The 20,295-nt window shown below is 33.6% G+C and overlaps 1 protein-coding gene across 3 annotated transcripts in view; it reads left to right on the top strand.

Annotated features, from left to right (window-relative positions):
* Positions 1-210: 210 nt before the first annotated feature.
* The window catches only part of LOC134230587 (MAPK/MAK/MRK overlapping kinase-like), a 37,745-nt gene continuing 17,660 nt past the window's right edge, over positions 211-20,295 (top strand). For all 3 annotated transcript variants that reach the window (XM_062712423.1, XM_062712424.1, XM_062712425.1), the window contains exons 1-4: positions 211-380; positions 2,852-2,966; positions 9,453-9,542; positions 12,373-12,443. In XM_062712423.1, coding sequence (XP_062568407.1) covers positions 362-380; positions 2,852-2,966; positions 9,453-9,542; positions 12,373-12,443 — 295 coding nt within the window. In that variant the 5' untranslated portion in view covers positions 211-361. The remainder of the gene's footprint in view (positions 381-2,851; positions 2,967-9,452; positions 9,543-12,372; positions 12,444-20,295) is intronic.

Consider the following 20,295-nt stretch of genomic DNA (forward strand, 5'->3'; position numbering starts at 1 on the left):
CTCATGTGGGGAAACATTAATTTGGAAGGAAGGAATCGGTCGCTCGTAAATTAATATATCTGAAACAACCCTTGAAAAAATATATAAGATATTTTTTTAAAAATGTTAAATATCCTGAAATGAAAAAATTGTGTTCTTAATATTTTGTTTCAAATTTCACGTGTCGCCAGGTCATCAAAGCGTTTGTGAAAATAGTTCGGCCTACAGTATTTGCAGTTTGACATGTCAAGTGTTGTCGACAGTTGAAAAAAAATATGAATGAAACGGAATGGTACCATCGGAAGTGTTGTTACGATTACGTTGGATAGATTTTCTAGTGTTCACTTGGTTTAATTGTGGATGACATCCATTTTGTATCTGGATGAACCTAGTATTACAGAGTAAGTTATCGTAGTCAAGTGCAACAAAACAAGAAGAAATCATTAGGTCTATACAGACATGTTGCCTGATAAGTGATATTTTGTCAACACTCACCCATGTAGCTGGTTAAGTCCGTTAATAATGTTCACACATTTTTAATTAACATATTTTATTTTTATATTTAGAGATAAATTTCCAGTGTTGATGTCTGTTAGCCAGTAAAATGAATTTTTACATCAGAGGAAATTCTAGTTATTTTCATATATTGAACCCACTGCTGTTTGGAGATATTTTCCCACAGCTAGTTTGATATACTTGTCCAAATTGAAACCTTATTTTAATCAAAGATATATTTATTGAAGTCAGTATCCATGTCCCAACTAAATTGATCTTCAGACATAGATCTCATAATGACCTAATGTAGTCTGAAATATCTGACACTTTCCAGGCTTTTTTAAAACAATTTTGATATTTGACCAGGCTCGTCAAATATCAAAATTGTTTAAAAAGCCTGGAAAGTATCAAATAGTTTGGACAAGATGGAATGGAGTGTTAATCTCGCTATAATTCTACATTCCCTCTTACTTAATTGTACATACAGTCAAACTTCTTTATCTCAAACCTGATGGGACTGAGAAAAAATCTTCGAGATATCCAAGGATTTGAGATATTGAGGGTAAAATACTTAAAAAATATGTGGTTGGGGCTTCCTTATCACTTCGACATATCCATGATATATTTACGATTTTGAAGTTCCGAGATACTGAAGTTATAATCAACTGTGTATTGGACAGTGAAGGAAAATGATGTGGTCCTTTATATGTGTTCTTTATTTTGAATCCTTTTACATCTGCCCCTAAATCCTGCTATAGGCAGAAGGGTCCATTCAGAATCTTAGCTGATGCACAGTTCTCAAGGATAAATTATAAACATTAGTGAATTTTAATCAAGTCACACTTTTTTTTGTTTTTGAAATACGTTTTCAGCACATATATATATATTATTTTTATGTTTCCATTCTTTATTCCAGTTACTAATAAGAATAATAATTGTTGATTTCTTATTAGAGTAATTAACTTTTGTAGAACACAAAATGTTTACCAAAAGTGTTAACAAACATAGCTTTAAATTTGAGAACTTTTTTGGCATGATCCACATTTACTTCATAAGAATTTAGCAGCTCATTTTGGGGGCTCTGAAACCAGTCTATGCGAAAATATTTTGGACCACACACTCTCTTCTGTAATCAATGAACACAGAAGACTGAACCAAATTTTGTTAGATAGAAAAACATGAAAAACCTAAGTAAATGCATCATCTCAAGCCACGGTCCGGAGTCCGCATATAGCTCTCTCCTACCCGTGGCTGCTTGATCACAAAGTGTCATAATCTTGAATATTTACGCCTCTCTATTGTGACGTCATATTCAGTCAATGACAAGCTTTGTTTCCATCACAATTGAAATCAACAATTTACATCAGCAGTATACAAGAAATATTTCGTACACTGCAATTGGGTATTGAAAGGTCAAATCAAAGTTCATTATCCTACATGCTTTACTCGCATTCAGGGATTTTCCACCCCATTTTGGGAATGGGGCCCAGGCCCTTACTATTGGGAATTTTACAACATTTTACAACTTTTTGGGAAATTTTGTAGTTAGATGTATTTCAATAAATTAACACTTATGATAGTTAACATTGATTTTTTACTTCATTATTCAGAACTTTACTTCAGAAAATAGATCTATTATTATAAAGTTTAGCCAAGTCTCCACAAATTATGTTCATTTCATTATGAGTTCAAACCTTACCATGTTTGTTTTACATAAATTTTTCAAAACTTAAACACAGGTTGTTCATTTTTGGGAAAAATGGAGTGATTTTGCAATTGGGAATGGGGCCCATATTCGGCCCTACATGGGGTAGTGGAAAATCCCTGCGCATTGGTCAATATTTTAATGAACTAAGAGAAATTCTTTTCTCATTCAAACACGGCCAGAATGGGAGAGGATTGTACATTTTGGCCGTGGTTTGCGACAATGAAATAAATGTAAAAAAGTGAAATAGTAAACATGCTTTTCATTTGCCAGGGATTACTCCCAAATAGTTATAAATACTGAAGACGGTCCATGCGGTTTTGATAATATACATTTAGTGTTTGATATATTAATTTATGTCAGAGTGCTGGTATTACAAGGGACCCACGTAAACTATAGATAGAAATGTTTGCCACTAGGTGGTTAAAATTTTACTTGCTTATGGTAAATTCACTCCACACACTGTTGATTAGGCAAGCTGTTTTATGCAACCTTACCATTATGTTGCAGTTCATTGCTTCTTGTCATATATAGATTTGTATTCATATACATGTGTATGTCTGCTTTTATGGTTATACTTTTGTAAAAGTATTAATAATACATGATAATTGCATCATTGATCAAATGTCAATTAAATGTATATGCAAAACAATTTTCTGCTTTTTTTTTCAGAATACCGAATCTTAGGGAAAAAGGGTGAAGGGACCTTTTCCGAGGTTCTAAAATGCCAGCACTTAAAGGAAGGCTCTTACTGGGCCTGCAAAAAGATGAAACAAACTTATGACAGGCAAGTAACAAAATTCACAAATGTGTCCATTAGGCTTGACAACATCAAGTTACCACTTCTAAAACTCCAAAACATAATTTTGCTATGATCCTTGAGATAAGTAATAAATTTGGAAGGCTAAAGAAATACCATAGGTTCTCTTTCCTATCAATGAACCTTTTACCTTAGGACTTCTTAAATTAAGGTGCAGGGCAAGAGGTGTTATAAGAGATTATAAATGAATAAGTTTATAAGAAATAAAATTTCATCAATACCAGTTTTTATGATACTCCCCTCCTGAAAGGCATGGGGGTAAATATTGTTGGAGTGTCCGTCCATCCGTCTGTTACACTTTGAGGTACCCATCTCTTATTCGCCTTTACTTATAATCATGATAATTATTTAGAAATAGATTCCTACAACATACTTCTAAAAAATTAACCAAGAATGATATTTTTCTTTACACAGATTTGAATTTGATCATTATCACACTTTTGAGCAAAATTGGTTTAATAATTGCATATTAATTTTTATCCATATTTTTAGTATGTAATGTTGATTTAAACAAGTTTTCTTTGGTTGTTAATACAGAAATGAATGTTGCAGCTACTGCATAAAAAATACATAACCTGTGTAAGCGGGTTATGTAAATTCTTTTTTCTGCACTTGCTGCAATGTTATTCCTGTACTAACAATCAAAGAAAGACATTTATTGTATATTGTTTATAGCTCACCTGAGCCAAAGGCTCAAGTATATCAAAAATATAAACTTTTCACATTTTCAACTTCTTCTCAAGAACCACTGGGCCAATTTCAACCAAACTTGCTACAAAGTATCCTTAGGTGAAGGGGACAGTCAAATAGGGCCACGCCCTCCTTTTAGTGAAAAATTAATGGCATTTTAAAAAAATCTTCTTCTCAAGAACCACTGAGCAAAAATGAAACTTAAGTGGAAGGTAGTGAAACAATTTTATTATCATACCCCTGGGGGTATTAAATATTTACATAGGAGTATATAGGAAAAATCTTTAAAAATCTTCTTCTCAAGAACCACTGGTCCAGAAAAGATGAAACTCATGTGGAAGCATCCTCAGGTAGTGTAGATTCAAGTTTGTTGTCAGTTTTACATAGGAGTATAATTATAAGGAAAATCTTTAAAAATCTTCTTCTCAAGAACCACTGGTCCAGGAAAGATGAAACTCATGTGGAAGCATCCTCAGATAGTGTAGATTTAAGTTTGTTCAAATCATGACCCCCGGGGGTAGGGCGGGGCCACAATGGCTGATCAAAGTTTTTCATAGGATTGATAGGAATATATAGGGAAAATCTTTAAAAATCTTCTTCTCAAGAACCACTGGTCCAGGAAAGATGAAACTCATGTGGAAGCATCCTCGGGTAGTGTAGATTAGTTTGTTAATCATACACACAATGGCTGATCAAATTTTTACATAGGAATATATAGGAAAAATCTTTATAAAAATCATCTTCTCAAGTACTTCAAAGCAATGATTAGTGATAGTATAGGAAGAAAATGTTTTTAAAAAATCTTTTTATCAAGAACAGCAAAGTCATATGCTGTATTAATATGAAGACATTCTAAAGTAGTATTAAATTCAAGCCCCCCCCCCCCACCCCCCCCCCTTAAACTTTTCAGTTCTGATCTGTGTTTTTTCCTAGACGATTTGCTCAGGTGAGCGATGTGGCCCCTGGGCCTCTTGTATTATATAAATATACTGTAAACCAACTTTTATTGGCGTGTGAAAAAATTTCGCGAAGTTCGCGAGAGCCTCGTCATCGCGAATATTTCTCGCCACGAACCGGTTCTTAAAGTCTATGTGTCTATTCACAAGAGAATCTAAATAGGCTTGATCGCGAAAATTGATCGTCGCAAAATATATTACCCCCGGTAAATCGCCAAATCAAGTCGTCGCGAATAAAAGTTGGTTTACAGTAAATTTACTGATTAGCTAACACTACCTTTTTCTCATTGACATAGCAAAAATGAGAAATAAACTATTAAATATATACTTATATTAAAAAAGATTCCAGCTAGCTACAACATTGTCATTCATATTTTGTCCTAGCTTCCTTAAAATTTTTCATTTAAGTTTATCTTCACCCTTTTATTTTTGGGACTCCTTTGCTTGATAACATATTAATTACACACAGACAAGGATCACCAAACATGTTAAATTCCTGTTTTTCCTGTTTGGATTTTTATCAGCTTTTCTGTATAAGGCAAACAGAAGTTACTAAGTTGTTGTCAAGAATGTCAGCTATCTATGTAAATGTTTATAGTCTTTGATAACGGACATTTGCATACAAGTGACCATTAGAATGACGCCTAAATCTCAGAGACATCAAATGGGTGAAAGGAAGATTTTTTTACATCAATTTTACATTGACTGAATTTTAAGATTAATGAGTTATATCAATTTGTAGATAACTAGAATGTTTTGCATACTTACTGAGATAATTTCATTGAAAAAATTGTAGTATAAACCATCAGTGATATAAAATACACTATTCGTTCAATTTGATATAAAGTACTATAAAAATAAAGCATTAGAGAATGACGTACTGCACCTTTATTAAGATTATGTGATTTAACTATCATATTAACAACTTACGCAACAACATCTAATAATGATACAAATATATATCAATTATGGATAGAAATAGTATTCACTATGATGAGTTAAACTTTTTATAAAATTATTAGTTATATCAGATTTGGCTACTACAGTACTGATAAAGAGTCTATTAATGGATGCAAAGTCACCCACAATAGCAATATAATACTATTAAGCTTAATTATTACTGGGTGTTTGCACTCAGTTTCAGCCAAATACAACAATTTTACTTTCATCCTCTGTATCATTTAGTAACAACAAAGAAGATTATAACATCCCTATTATATTAGATATTCTCTCCATGCAGTTGTGTTCTAAAAGGATCATACATGGCAGATTTCACTGGATGTTTGAATTATCAACCTCTTGGCATGTCTCCTTATTGATTGCAATGTCAATTTGTAGACCTATTTGCAAATAGGAGGCATTTAATAATTCAATGGAGTCTCATGTACACTCTTCATATTTTCTTATGTTTGATCAAGCTGCATGGTAATCGTTAAAACATTAAAAGAAATGGTTCAAAAATGCAGATTTAGTTCATGCATGTATGTTTAATTGAACGATCAAATGCCATGTTTATTCAGACTGAGTCATAGAATTTACAGAATGGCAAAGATCCAGTCAAGATTTTGGCCTTTGTTTAAAGTCTGGGACCTTACAGAATTGGTACTATCAGTGTGAGATTGATCTCATCAGAGGGAGGAGTTGACAAAAACTGCAGGCTTCCTTTGATTCCCCAATCAGCAAGTGCTGCGGCTGGGTAGACAACCCAATGTCACGACCTTGAGAAACTGACACTACAGCTTCAGTACTTGTTTTGTCTTGTCTTTAAACATTTAGTTTGGTTATCTGTTTAGCATGTAAAGTCAAAATTAAAGATAACAGAAGCAATGGTGCATTATATATACAATTGTATTGTTTTTAAAAATTTTGATTCACATGTCCTTGATGAACTACTGCTGCAAATGGGTTCTTTAATTGCTGATTTGGTCCATCTATGGAGTAGAAACGGACTGTTTTCACACTTTTATGTATTTATATGTACAAGGAGATGAGAGCAATTGATGAAAACAAAAGACCAGAAGTGTGTGTATCTGCAGTTAATTGCTTCAAATTGTGATTTTTTATGTCAGTTCTGGACTTATAAGACTGAAAAGGAAGTCATAGAATTTTTCCTTTACACATTGTTCAAGTTTTAATTTGAAAAGTGTATTAAATGCACTGGGATATCTTGAAGTCTGTGTACTGAAAATATTGACACATGGTGGGAGGAATAAAATTGATATTTAAATGTTGCACATAAATAGTATAGTAACTGCCTGTTAAAGTTTAAGATCTTCGAGCCTGCCTAATCAGGCATTATTGAATTGCCACACATACTTTTAATAAATCCCCAGTACTAAAACTGATTCAATCTAGTAGTTGAAACTGTCCTTTTTATCCTGTTGATGTAGAAATCATCTGATGTGTTTAGCTTGTTTCAGAAAAGAAAAAAAACACAAATTGTAAGAAAATTATGAATGTTGAAATCTTGCAATACATGAAGTGTAGTGCAAAATCTCTAATTTTTGTGGGGGTTTAATTTCCATTGTTTTTGAGATATGGAGAGACTCCATGAATTTATGACCTGACCACAAAATGTAAAATTTCATATGCATTACCGCTAAACATTTTCAAACCACAAAATCAAATCCCACAAATTTCTCAATCCTTGAGAACTTGAACCCATGAAAATATGTGATATTACAACTTATATCTTGATGAAGTTCCAATGTATCATTGATACATGTATATACCACAAAAGACTTTAGCTGATTTAAACATATTTTATTAGACTCAAGTTATTCCAACTTAGATTTAGGCTTTAGCTCATTACATCCCTCTCAGGTTACTCAACTGTTTCTTGACCAATAAGATTGAACTGTTCTGTAAAAAAATAAAACAATCTCACAGTTACAATTGTCCAAAGGTGTTACATGGAGTAATGAGACTGAAGACAAAGTACAGTGGCTATATATAAGTTGGATGCTTTATTAATCAACATATTTGCACATAAACTCTTCCTTTCAAGAGCCCTTGGAATTAAAAGGCAGATTGTGTGTAAGGCTTGGCATTGATAAATTCAAGGTTTTCTTCTGTACTAACCCAATCAATAAATCATTTACTATCAGATTTAATGATTTCTTAATGCTGGCAAGAAAATAGGATGGGATTTTTTTCTCCCTTTTTTGCTTTGTCATGGCACTAAAACAACTATATATGGCTGTTTGCATAAACTTCTACTAGCATATGCACCGGTCACTTTTTCTCTATAATTGATCTCCTTCTGTGATGTAACCGACTATTTAAAAGGTTTCTATACAATATACATGGTGTTTAAAGTCTCCGCTTCTCTGCAATATATCCCCAGACAAAGGTCTCTATGGAGGCCATAGAAGTCAGCTATTCTTAAAGGAAACATTCAAATATGTAAACAAATGTATCTGCTTTGAACTTAGTTGACACATTTAGTCACTCTAAATTAATCATATACAATAAAATTTCAAAATTGTTTCATTAAAATCTACTTCATTACAGATATAGTGATTTAAAGCCTTATTTTTTACAGAGTACGTAGACTGTATAATTTCTTAGATAAACTAATGAAGGTAAATAAATCTGAAGGTCACAGTATTGATAATTGGCTAAAATATTGGAGGTATCATAGTAATATTGTACTGTTGCCTTAATGATATGCATTGGTTTTCTCAACCATAAAGATTTTAGCTAGAGACTTAATTTACTTAATAAAAAACTTTATGTAAGATGAAATGTTTACCTCCAGCCTGGAACATTTTTATGTAGTTTTTTTTTTCTCTAATTCTAGAATTAGTACTTTTGTCAAAATGATTTTTTAAAATGAAAATTTACAACAAATATGGTGGGATAAATGTTTGCATGTCGGTCATGTTCATCTTCCATCCATAAATGCCCTTCCATCACACTTTGCATTTACTTCAGATTCAAAGAAAGTATTCAAGATATTGTTACCAAACTTCATATGTTGATACATTCAACAACATCAACAATTTTGAACTTGATCTTCCCTTTGACCTTGACCTCACTTTTAAAAAAAAAAATTGTGCTTTGCCCATGGAGAGCTTTTCAAAGAAATTATTCAAGGTATTTTGACCAAACAAGAAATATGCTAATACATGTTGGTGAATCTATTCAATCTCATCAACATTTTTGTTCTTGACCTTGATTTCATTTTTCTTAAATTGTGTTTTGCTAAGTTTCAAAGAAACTTTCAAGATATTTTTTATCAAACTTTATGTACTGATACATATTGAGGAGAACGATTCAACTTCCTCAACTCTTTGTTCTTGACCTCTCCTTTGACCTTGACCTAAATTTGATATACAGTGGACCTTCAGATATCCGGACGCCAGATATCCGGATGCTTCAGTATCCGGACGATTTTTCATCGGAACGAAATTTTAAAATGTTATTCTGTCTTGTTTAACTGGTGATTCAGATATCCGGATGCTTCACATATCCGGACAAATTGACTGGGAACCAAAGCGTCCGGATAAATGAGGGTCCACTGTACTTTGTGTTTATAGCTCAGTTTCAAAGACACTTTTCGAGAATTTTTTTGATACTTGTATAAGCTTATGCACTGATACATTATTTGGTGAGATTTTTTCAACTGTGCCCCAATATTTTTTTTTTACTTTGGCCTTCAAACCAAGCTTTCATTATACAGGTGTTATAACCTATAGAATAGAAAGCATGATATATCTTGATCAAGCCAAGTCTTATGTGTAAATGAACAGAAATTTATGCTTATGGATAGTCCAATGTTTTAATGTTAATTTTTTTGTTACAGTTTGGAACAAGTCAATAACCTGAGGGAAATTCAAGCCATGAGGAGACTCAGCCCACATGCCAATATCCTGGAACTCCAGGAAGTCATATTGTAGGTTGTTTTAACAATTGTAATGTATATTAATATTATTGTGTTTAGTATGTTGTAGTCTTCAAGACAAGAAGCGTTCAAATCTATAATCCTCTGCTGTCAGTTGCCATGTCATTATGTTTTAAATTACCAAAGAGGGCACAATAAGCTTAAGACTAATGCTTGTTAGGCCATCTGTGTCAGTTACTAGATGATATGTTGGTTTTCTGTATGCAGATATGCTTCACTGCTACACTATTGAACATACGTTTTAGCTCAAATGCTGAAAGCCCAAGTGACATCTGTCTATTAATCAGTAAACTTTTCACACTTTGACGCCTTCTTCAGAATCACTTGACCAAATTCAACCAAACTTGGCAAAAGACATCCTTGTGAAAAGGGAATTATATTTTGTTAAAAAGAAGGACAGTGATTACTTTCAAGGGAAGATATTTAAGAATTAGCGAAAAAGTGGTGGCATCTTTTAAAAATCTTATCAAGAACCACTGGGTCAGAAAATTTAAACTTTATATATGAAACCTTCATTATTAAGTTACAAATTTATTCAAATCATGAACCTGGGGAAGGGGGGGGGGTATGGGGAATCAAAGATGAAGGGAAAAAACTTTAAAAATCCGTTTGTCAAGTTGATTAGTCCTATTGATATAGAAGTATCTTCTGATAAACTAGTGAAGGTTCAAGTTTGTTCAAATCATGACCCTGGGAGAAGGATAGACCACGTCATTTCTAAAGAAAAAAAATTACAAGAAAAGCAAAGCCAAGCATGATCACGCTTAGAATATGGATTCCAAGCTTTTTCAATTGGTGTAGATTCTGTAAAATTTTGTAAAGTTTATGATTCAATATTTACATTCAGTGTAATTAGCTCACCTCAACGAAGTTGGGGGAGCTTATGTTATACCGTCGGCGTCCAGGGTTAAGGTTAAGTTTTTTGGAGCAGTTTTCCTTTTAAGTACTTCTATGTCCTACATTGATTAGACATGCATGGAAGTTGTTCCTAGTGTATTTCATTGTACTAGTCACAGTTTCAGATGCTGAAATTTCAGCAAAGGAATGACCAGGTTTATGTTTTTGGAGCAGGTTAACATTTTTGGTGCAGTTTTTGGTGTAGGTCTCATTCCCGAGTAACTATAAGCCCTATGTTGACCAAACTTGCATGGATCTCAGGTTAAAGTTTTTGGTGCAGGTTTCATTTCAAAGATACTATAAGCTCTATAATGACCAAATTTGCATGGATGGTACATCTTAGGATGCATACTACCAGACTTGCTTCAGATGCTGAATCTGACCTACATTTTTTGGACGAGTGAACAGGTTAAAGTTTTTGGTGCAGGATTCATTTCCAAGTAACTATGGGCCCTATGTTGACCAGACTTGCATGGATGATACATCTAAGGATGCACACTACCAATCTTGCTTCGGATGCTGAATCTGACCTAAATTTTCCAATTGAGTGAACAATCAAAGTTTTTGGTACAGGTTTCATTTCAAAGATACTATAAGCTCTATAATGACCAAACTTGCATGAATGGTACATCTTAGGATGCACACTACCAAGCTTGCTTCGGATGCTGAATCTGTCCTAAATTTTCTGATTGAGTGAACAATCAAAGTTTTTGGTACAGGTTTCATTTTCAAGTTGCTATGAGTTCTTTAATGACCAAACTTGCATGGATGATGCATCTTAGGATGCATTCTACCAGGCTGGCTTTGGATGCTGAATCTGACCTACATTTTCTGGATGAGTGAAAAGGTTAGCTTTTTATGCAGGTTTCATTTCCAAGTAACTATGAGCCCTATATTGAGCAAACTTGCATGAATGATACATCTTAGGATGCACACTAATGGACTTGGTTTGGATGCTGAATTCGACTTACATTTTCCAGATAAAGAACCAGGTAAAAGTTATGGGTGCAGGTCTATTACCAAGAAACTGTAAGGCTTATAAAAACCAAACTTGTACAAATGATGCATCAATTGCAAGGGATGAAAACTCTCAAACTTGCTTCAGATGCTGGATTTTAATTATGTTTTCATGATAAAGAACTAGTTTAAGGTTTTATATTGGTCTATTCGAAAGAATCAGATCAAAAGTGCATAAATTTTGTATTTTTGGATGTACACCTTTTGTTAGTTAATTGTGTGACTTTGCCTTACTTAAAAACAACATTCGTTGAGGTGAGCTCTGTAATCTCTGATTACCTATGTTTTTCCTTATGAAATCCATTAATATTCCACGACGTTCAAATTTCTATAACACACTCGAAACCGTGTCACCGCACGTTAGAATCACAGTAGGAACTATATGCATTTTCAATACTCTAGGAACACCAAAATGTAAAATGTTTTATTTCATTTTAACGAGAAACTATAACCCTGAAAAATTAACATAAAAATTAACGTCATGTGTGTTAAGAATTAATTTTTCTCTTTTTTCCTTGCAGTGTTTGTTTGCGTTATTTAACTTTGCAACCTCATTTAACGTCATTTGACGTAACAAACGGCTCTTACATCTATTAACCACGGCAGTTTTGAAGGGCGCTAAATTCACATTTTAGATTAACGAAATAAACAATTATGAAGAAGGAAAATTAGAGAATGTAAATATAAGCATTTTTTTTTTATGTCTTCGGTTCTATAACACACCTGGCCGTGCCGACAAATTATCATACCGAGCTAATTTGCGGTATTCAATTTGTCGGCACGGCCAGATGTGTTATAGGAAAGAAGACATCCAAAAATATGAATTCAGTGCTTAAATGTTGGTTTTTTTTTTTATTTGACATTTTTTGAACTAATGGTATCAGTGACTATCAAATTTTTCTTACAGTGACAAGAAATCTGGTACTCTAGTCCTTATATGTGAATTAATGGATATGAATATATATGAATTAATACGAGGTATGTTGACAAACTATGAAAAAATTTTTTAAAGAAATGATTAATGAAAGAATTTTATATGTAATATGTTTACTTTGTGAAATATCTTCATATAAGACATCTTGAACTTAAAAAAAAAGCACTGGTTCCACTTGGTATGAATATTCTGTGTATTGTCTATTTCTTATAACTATATTAATTGTTCTGTTTGTACCCTGATGTGGTCCAGTTTAGGGGAAAAGAACATGACAAACCCCAATTTAGGGAGAACTGCTTTGATTATATTATAAATTATTCAGAATAGATCCATCTGTAAAAGATATCAAGAAGCACAAGGAACCTCTAAATTTGTTCATTTATGTATTAGCCAAGTTTCATTGTCAGATATTTCATGCATTTCCTGTATTTTTTTTTGCATGTAGTTGAAGCATTTTGTGTTGTAACGTGAGAAAGACAGCTTTGTCTTAAAGTGGGACAAAGTATGGATTGGATTTTTTCATTGATCAGAAATTAAGTTTTCATCAGCTGCTTTGTTCTTAAAAACAATATAAACAATGCAAAAATATAGTGTTTCCAGGTATTTTCAGAAACTCATAAAAGGAACTTCATCAGGCCAAAATAAAATTATTGTTTGTTTGGAATTGCCTCCCGCCTCATTGAAATGCCACCTCCTGAAAAAATTTTATTGACCAAATGTAGAAAGATTTTTTTTTTGCCTGTTATCACATGCACAATACAAAACATTGAAATGTAGTGTCAGATCTATGCAATAAAATTAGGTGTCTTCGTTGATGGTAGATACTTTTTTTTAAAAGTCAGAAAATGTATTTACTGTTAACTGAGATTTTTATCAAAAATTTAAAATTTATCTTCAATTTTGAAAAAAAGATAATAATTTCCCTCCCTCCCTCCTGAGTCTGAAACCCTTCAGGCGGCAATTCCAAACAAACAATTTTTTAAGGATGGCCTCACTAAGTTTGAGTATAATCATTTTTTTATTAGCTCACCTGAACAAAGACTGAAGTGAACTAGTCAGAATATGTTGGTTTTTCACACAATCCATTGTTTTCATCCTTGTCATAAACAATTTACACCAGAACCATTTTATCAAACTTGTCACATATTATCCTTGGGTATTTTATCTAACTTAAAGATTAAATTCCAAAAATATATATATAGTTTCCTGGGTATTTGTTTCCAAGCATAAAGATTTGTTGAGTAGTTATGTAAATGACATTTCACATTTCATGGTTGAGATGAATTAGTGGGTCTCAAAAACAATGAAAACTAGTGCTAATTGTAACGGGGACCGTTACAGATGTTCCCCAAACGCTCCCCAACTCCCTTTTGGTGCCATATTCCCTGTAAGCTTCATTAAATAAGACAAACTCTATGCATCTGAGATTTTAACAACATTTACAAAGAAGTGTACAAAAATCATTTAAACTTTAGCATTTCACGCGTGCACATGTGAATGCATTTGCGTCATGACCTTATCATCTTGTCTGCACAATCTATATTTTAATACACTGAATATTAAAGTATTTAATCCAAAATTATTAATAAAATACGCTCATTCAAGTGTATGTTTGATTTTACTCATTTCACGTGCACGCACGTGCATACATGAGCATGGTGACCATACCTTCTTGTAGAAGTCCATTACATCTATCTATGTTCTAAATTCCACCCCGTTTGGGTGAAAACTAAGAGAGTTATAGCTGTTTAAAGTTTCAGCCAATCAGATTGCAGCACATGTACACACACGTGTATGCATGTGCATGGTGACCATACCTACTTGTAGAAGTTCATTATATCTATCTATGTTCCAAATCCCATCCTGTTTGGTTGAAAACCAAGGGAGATATAGCTGTTTAAAGTTTCAGCCAATCAGATTGCAGCGCACGTGCATGCACGTGTTTTCATGAAAATTGCTTTATTTCATGTTGTAGGATATCCTAATACATGGCTATGTTCAAAATTTCAAAGGATTTCGTCAAAAAACAAGAAAGATATTGAGACTTTAGTTGCAGCCAATCAGAGCGAAGTGCACGTGTATGCGCGTGAGATCTTGCTATTTTCACCATGTTGTCATGTCTATACTACTAATATATCCTCACATTATGAGTTTCAAAGCATTTCATCTAAAAATAGAACAGTTGTGGCTATATCTATTATATTGGTCATTTCACGTGTTGCACGTGCACGCTCTTGCAAGCACGTGCGCGCAAAATGACCTTGATTCCGCAAATCTACATAACATGTCTACTAACCCTAAAAAGGTTTTACCTACATCGGACGAATAGTTTACAAGATCTTTCCCGGACAAAAAAGTTCCAGGAAGAAGAAGAAAAATAATAATAACTAGATACGATCTCGTTGCGAGCAACGAGAGGTCTTCCGTCCGATTACGGAAAAACGTTAAATCGAGCTGAAAAAGTAAAAAAAAAATATTGCACACAAAGAGGATTGAATCCAGGTCGCCAGCATGAAAATCCAACGCGCTAAATATTACTCTGTTTGGAACTCTGCTTTAATGTTCTTGTATATACCTCTGTTTAACAGTGCTTTTGTCTTAGAATTATGAAAGGCGGGCCACTATTCATTAATTTTGCGCCAAACGCCACGAGTTAATCTTCGCGCATTTTCATTGGAATGTTTTATCTAATAGGTGTGATAGCTTCAATGAAATAAAAAAAAAAAGTTCATATATTCTAAAATTCGACGATAAGAAAGTACATTTAACACATTTTACAAATTTCATATAGTATGTAAGCAAGTAACACTACAGCAGTGAAACGGCTATGAATTTTAACTTTTTAAATTTTCCTGTTTATCACCAAAGTGAACTATGCCGATTAGTTAAACATTCATGAAGAGGTTTAATGTTTCGCCGAAAAAGATGGCTCAGCCTACGACGGTCAAGGAATTGGATACCATTTGTGCTCAATAACTTGAATAAGATCTTTGAGACAATTTAATGTTAATATAAACTCCATTAATCGATTTTAAAAAAATGGTTATCTTATTTTGTCTTTTCTATTGGTTTGATATGGCACAAGTGTGCATGGGAAAAAAGTGGTTAAGTTTTATACATACTATATTCATTAATATTCTTTCTTGAAAAACTGAAACATAACAACATAAAGTCTTTTCTTTTTCTACTTTGAGAACCAGCCAAAACCAATTATAGAAGACTTTTAAGATGAACTAAGTTTTACATGGAATTGCAACGTAACTACGACGTGACAATCCAAGTATTCCTTTACATTTCATTTGTCCTTATATTACTTTCCTTCAATCAAACGCTCGGCTGCCTTCGTAAACCCGTATTGCAAAATGTCGGAGTTGACAGAGAGAGCGGCCATTTTGGACCCGCTTCAGATTTTCAAATCCTAATATCTAGAGTTAAGATTTATCAATATTCAAACAAATTATATAGTAAGCATTATAAGAATAGTTTCTATTAACACACCAAAAATAAATTAAAAATATTGAAAAACAAAAAAAGTTGAAAATTTGGACATTTTAAATTGGCTTCCTGTAGCAACCGGAAGTGATGACGACGAACGAAAAGTCACATCCTGGATAGTATTTACCATCATCTATAATCTCTGAAAGTTTTACATTGATATCTTTCACCGTTCTTGAGATTATCCGTAGACAAAATGTCATTTTAAAATCAGGAAAATGGTCCGAAACTTGCCACCAGAGATGAATTTCCAAAAAATCTTTTGGAACTTTCAAGACAATCCTACAGCACATCTTTTCTGAAAATTTCATGTAAATCTATCCAGTAGTTTTCGAGAAATCGTGTCAGAAAAATAATAATAATAATAATAATAAGAAACAGTACAATAACTATAAGGTCTTCCGTGAAGACGGAAGACCTTAATAATAATAAGAAACAGAGTAAAAACAATATGTTCCCCAACTTCGTTTGGGGAACATAATAATAATAATAAGAAACCGAGTAAAAACAATATGTTCCCAAACTTCGTTTGGGGAACATAATAAGGCAGGAAAATTCAAATTCTCATTTCTCTACTAGGATTTTTACATCGGGCTCGGAGTTGGTTTTATTCAGAAAGACAGGACTGGGTTCAAGGCGACTAGGGGTACCACACCGGTAATTGACCAATCAAAATGAACTTAGTCAATTGTAGTCCCATACATACAAAGCCGATTTCCCTTCCTTTTGAGATTTTTTTTTATTTCCTTCCAGGCCATTTTGACAACTCTGGTACCTGTGCCTAGGAAATTTTATCTACTCTGTAAATAAATAAAGTTTTTTGACAGGAACTATTTTCCCAGGGCATAGGAGGCTACTTCCTGGGGAGCTTTTGAGATGTTTATAAAGACATTGAAAACACGTGGATTTGAGGGTAGCCTTGTTTGCAGATGCAAAAAAATCAGAAAATGTCGTGTACGTACCCTGGTTTTTTGGTGTCAGTTAATGTGACAGGTATTGTTTAACACCCCCTCATTAATATTTTTTTCATGAATTCAAATACCTGATGTTTTACGGGGAAAGAAACGTGTATTGCTTTTTAATATACCGAAACTCGCTGTTTCTGGGGATTGTGTAATTCTAAAAAAAATTCAAATAAATTTCAAAGGTAAAATAAAAGAAGAATGCTTGGTATTAAAATATTAATTCATATCAGTAGAATTGAATGCTATTAACGACATCTAGAGATATAGGCTTTGAAAGGTTTATAACATATCTTTGTTCGTCTGCACTTAAATTTCAAACACGACAGAATTTGTAATTTTTGCCGAAAAAGTTCATTATTTCTATATACTTTAGAGACTTACCGTAAAACTTTCAGGAAACTTTCTATGAAGTCTTTCCTGCACCTTAAGTGGAATTTTATGTCGATCCCAGGTGTGGATTGAGTTTCAGGAAAATTTTCTACGTTGTTATTGATATTTTTTTTTCAGGAGAAAGGGGGGGGAGAGGTTGGGTTGACTTACTTATTCTAAGCATTTGTTAAAGTGAGTTTGTAAATACATCTACTAACTTGAGCTGGATTGTGACCTTTGAATCAAGAGGTCAAAGGTCAAGGTCAAAGGTCAAGGTCATCAAAAGCATTTCATAAAGAAATATAAAACTAACGGCCATATCAAGTATACAAGTCATTTGAACATTGCACGCGCGCGCAGATGCAATGCATGAAAGCCATATCATCTTGACTACACCTTTAATATGTTTCTATTCTTTGAGTTTCAAAACGTTCCATCAAAAATTTACGACTATATCAAGTATATCGATTATTTAACGCATTGCGCGCGCACACGTGCATGCATGCCCTTGCATTCAAGTTTGATAGTAGCATGATGTAGGAATCCGTCATATCTATTCATATTCTAAATTTCATCCTGTTTTGTTGAGAATCAAAAAAGTTATAGGCATTTAAAGTTTTAACCAATCAGATTGCAGCGCACGTGCGTGCGCGTGTTTTCATGAAAAATGTTATATATCATACTGTAGTATATCCTCATGCATGACTATGTTTAAAATGTCAAAGCATTTCGTCAAAAAACAAAAAAGATATTGAGATTTTTGTTTCAGCCAATCAGAGCGCAGCGCACGTGCATGCGCGTGAGTTCGTGCTAATTTGACCATGTCATATTATCTACACTATTAATGTATCCTTATATAATGAGTTTTAAAGTATTTCATCGAAAAATGTAAAAGTTATGGCTATATAAAGTATATCAGTCATCTCACTCATTTCACGCGCCCGCACGTGCATGCGTATGCGCGCAAAATGACCTTCGTTCCGCACACCTACACTTCACACCTATTAACCCTAAAAAGGTTTTAGCTCAGTTGGATGAACAGTTTCTGAGAACACTCGCGGACAAAAAAGTACCGGAGAACAAAGAAGAAAAAAAAGAATAATAATAATAATAATAAGAAACCGAGTAAAAACAATATGTTCCCAAACTCCGTTTGGGGAACATAACTAGTGCTAATTGTAACGGGGACCGTTACAGATGTTCCCCAAACGCTCCCCAACACCCTTTTGGTGCCATATTCCCTGCAACAGCTTCATTAAATAGGACAAAATCTATGCATTTGAGACTTAAACAACGCCAATTCATTCAAATTTTAGCATTGCAAGCGTGCGCATGTGAATGCATGTGCTTAATTACCATATCATCTTGTCTACACAATCTATATATTTTTTATATACTAAATATTAAAGTATTTAATCCAAAAGTATTTAAAAATACGCTCATTCAAGTGTATTTTTGATTTATCTCATTTTATGTGCACGCACGTGCATACATGAGCATGGTGACCATATCTTTATGTCCTTTACATCTATCTATGTTCTAAATCCCACCCCGTTTGGTTGAAAACCAAGGGAAATATAGCTGTTTAAAGTTTCAGCCAATCAGATTACAGTGAACGTACACGCACGTGTATGCATGTGCATTGTGACCATACCGTCTTGTAGAAGTTCATTATATCTATCTATGTTCCAAAGTCCATCCTGTTTGGTTGAAAACCAAAGGAGTTATAGCTATATAAAATTTAAGCCAATCAGATTGCAGCACACGTGCATGCACGTGTTTTCATGATAATTGCTATAAATCATATTGTAGGATATCTTAATGCATGGCTATGTTCAAAAGTTCATAGGATTTCGTCGAAAAACAAGAAAGATATAGAGACTTTAGTTTCAGCCAATCAGAGCGTAGCGCACGTGCATGCGCGTGAGATCTTGCTTTTTTGATCATGTCATCTTGTTTACGCTACTAATATATCCTTACATTATAAATTTCAAAAGATTTTATCAAAAAATAGAAAAGTTACGGCTATATCCATTATATTGGTCATTTCACGTGTTGCACGTGCGCGCTCTTGCAAGCACGTGCGCGCAAAATGGCATGTTGACAATGTCATCTTATCTACATTTAAATTATGTCTATATATTCTAAATATCAAAGCATTACATCAAAAAATGTAAAAGTTACGGCAATTTCAAGTATATTGGTCATTTCACGTGTTGCACGTGCGCGCTCTTGCAAGCACGTGCGTGCAAAATGACCCTCGTTCCGCAAATCTACATAACATGCCTAATTATCCTTAAAAGGTTTCCCCTTAATCAGATGTGTACTTTACAAGATCATTCGCGGACAAAATTTTCCCAAGAAGAAAAATAACTAGAAAGTCTGCTATTGCAAGCAATAGCATATGTCGCCCCGTATTAGACAAGACTTTCATTTTTATCATCACTAAAACAAAAGTCCATAAGCTAAGTTTGAAAACCTTTGAGTTATATCAGTCCTTTCCGACCTTAATTCGGTACATCCCACTCATTATTTTTAGAATCGGTAGGAGAAGAAAGTAGTGCAGGAAAATTACAAGTTCCTGAATTTGCAGACTTGCATAAAAGAAATCTGGCAGATGTACTGAACTGAGCCTCATACTTGTTAATTGGCAGTATCTTTCCTATCATAAAAGCTTGGGAAATGTAATTTATGAAGAAGATCAGCCGAATTATTTTGTGTATTGTAACGCCAGTGGGAACTCTGAAATTTCCCTCTTTCACTTTCATTTTAGAGGTTCTACTGAAAAACGAATCTGACATGCCACCATCAATTCGAGCATTTCTGCATTGCAGAGAGCTGATGTGTGTTATGAGATGATAAATCATGTGTGAACTTTCTCAGTTTAGCGGAATCATGAACATTTTCGGCGAGATGAATGTTTTGTATACAGTGGTGATCAAGGCTTTGCGAACCATCAGGAGCGGATCAAAGAATTTATGAATGAATAAAAACTATGGAAATGACGTACCAATTTTTTAATTTATACTTGCACTATCTAATGAAATGAATAATTTACAAGTGATAG

The sequence above is a fragment of the Saccostrea cucullata genome, unplaced genomic scaffold (assembly GCF_032062105.1).
Source record: "Saccostrea cucullata isolate Sc308-1 unplaced genomic scaffold, CSIRO_AGI_Scuc_v1 ctg320, whole genome shotgun sequence".
Taxonomy (NCBI): domain Eukaryota; kingdom Metazoa; phylum Mollusca; class Bivalvia; order Ostreida; family Ostreidae; genus Saccostrea; species Saccostrea cuccullata.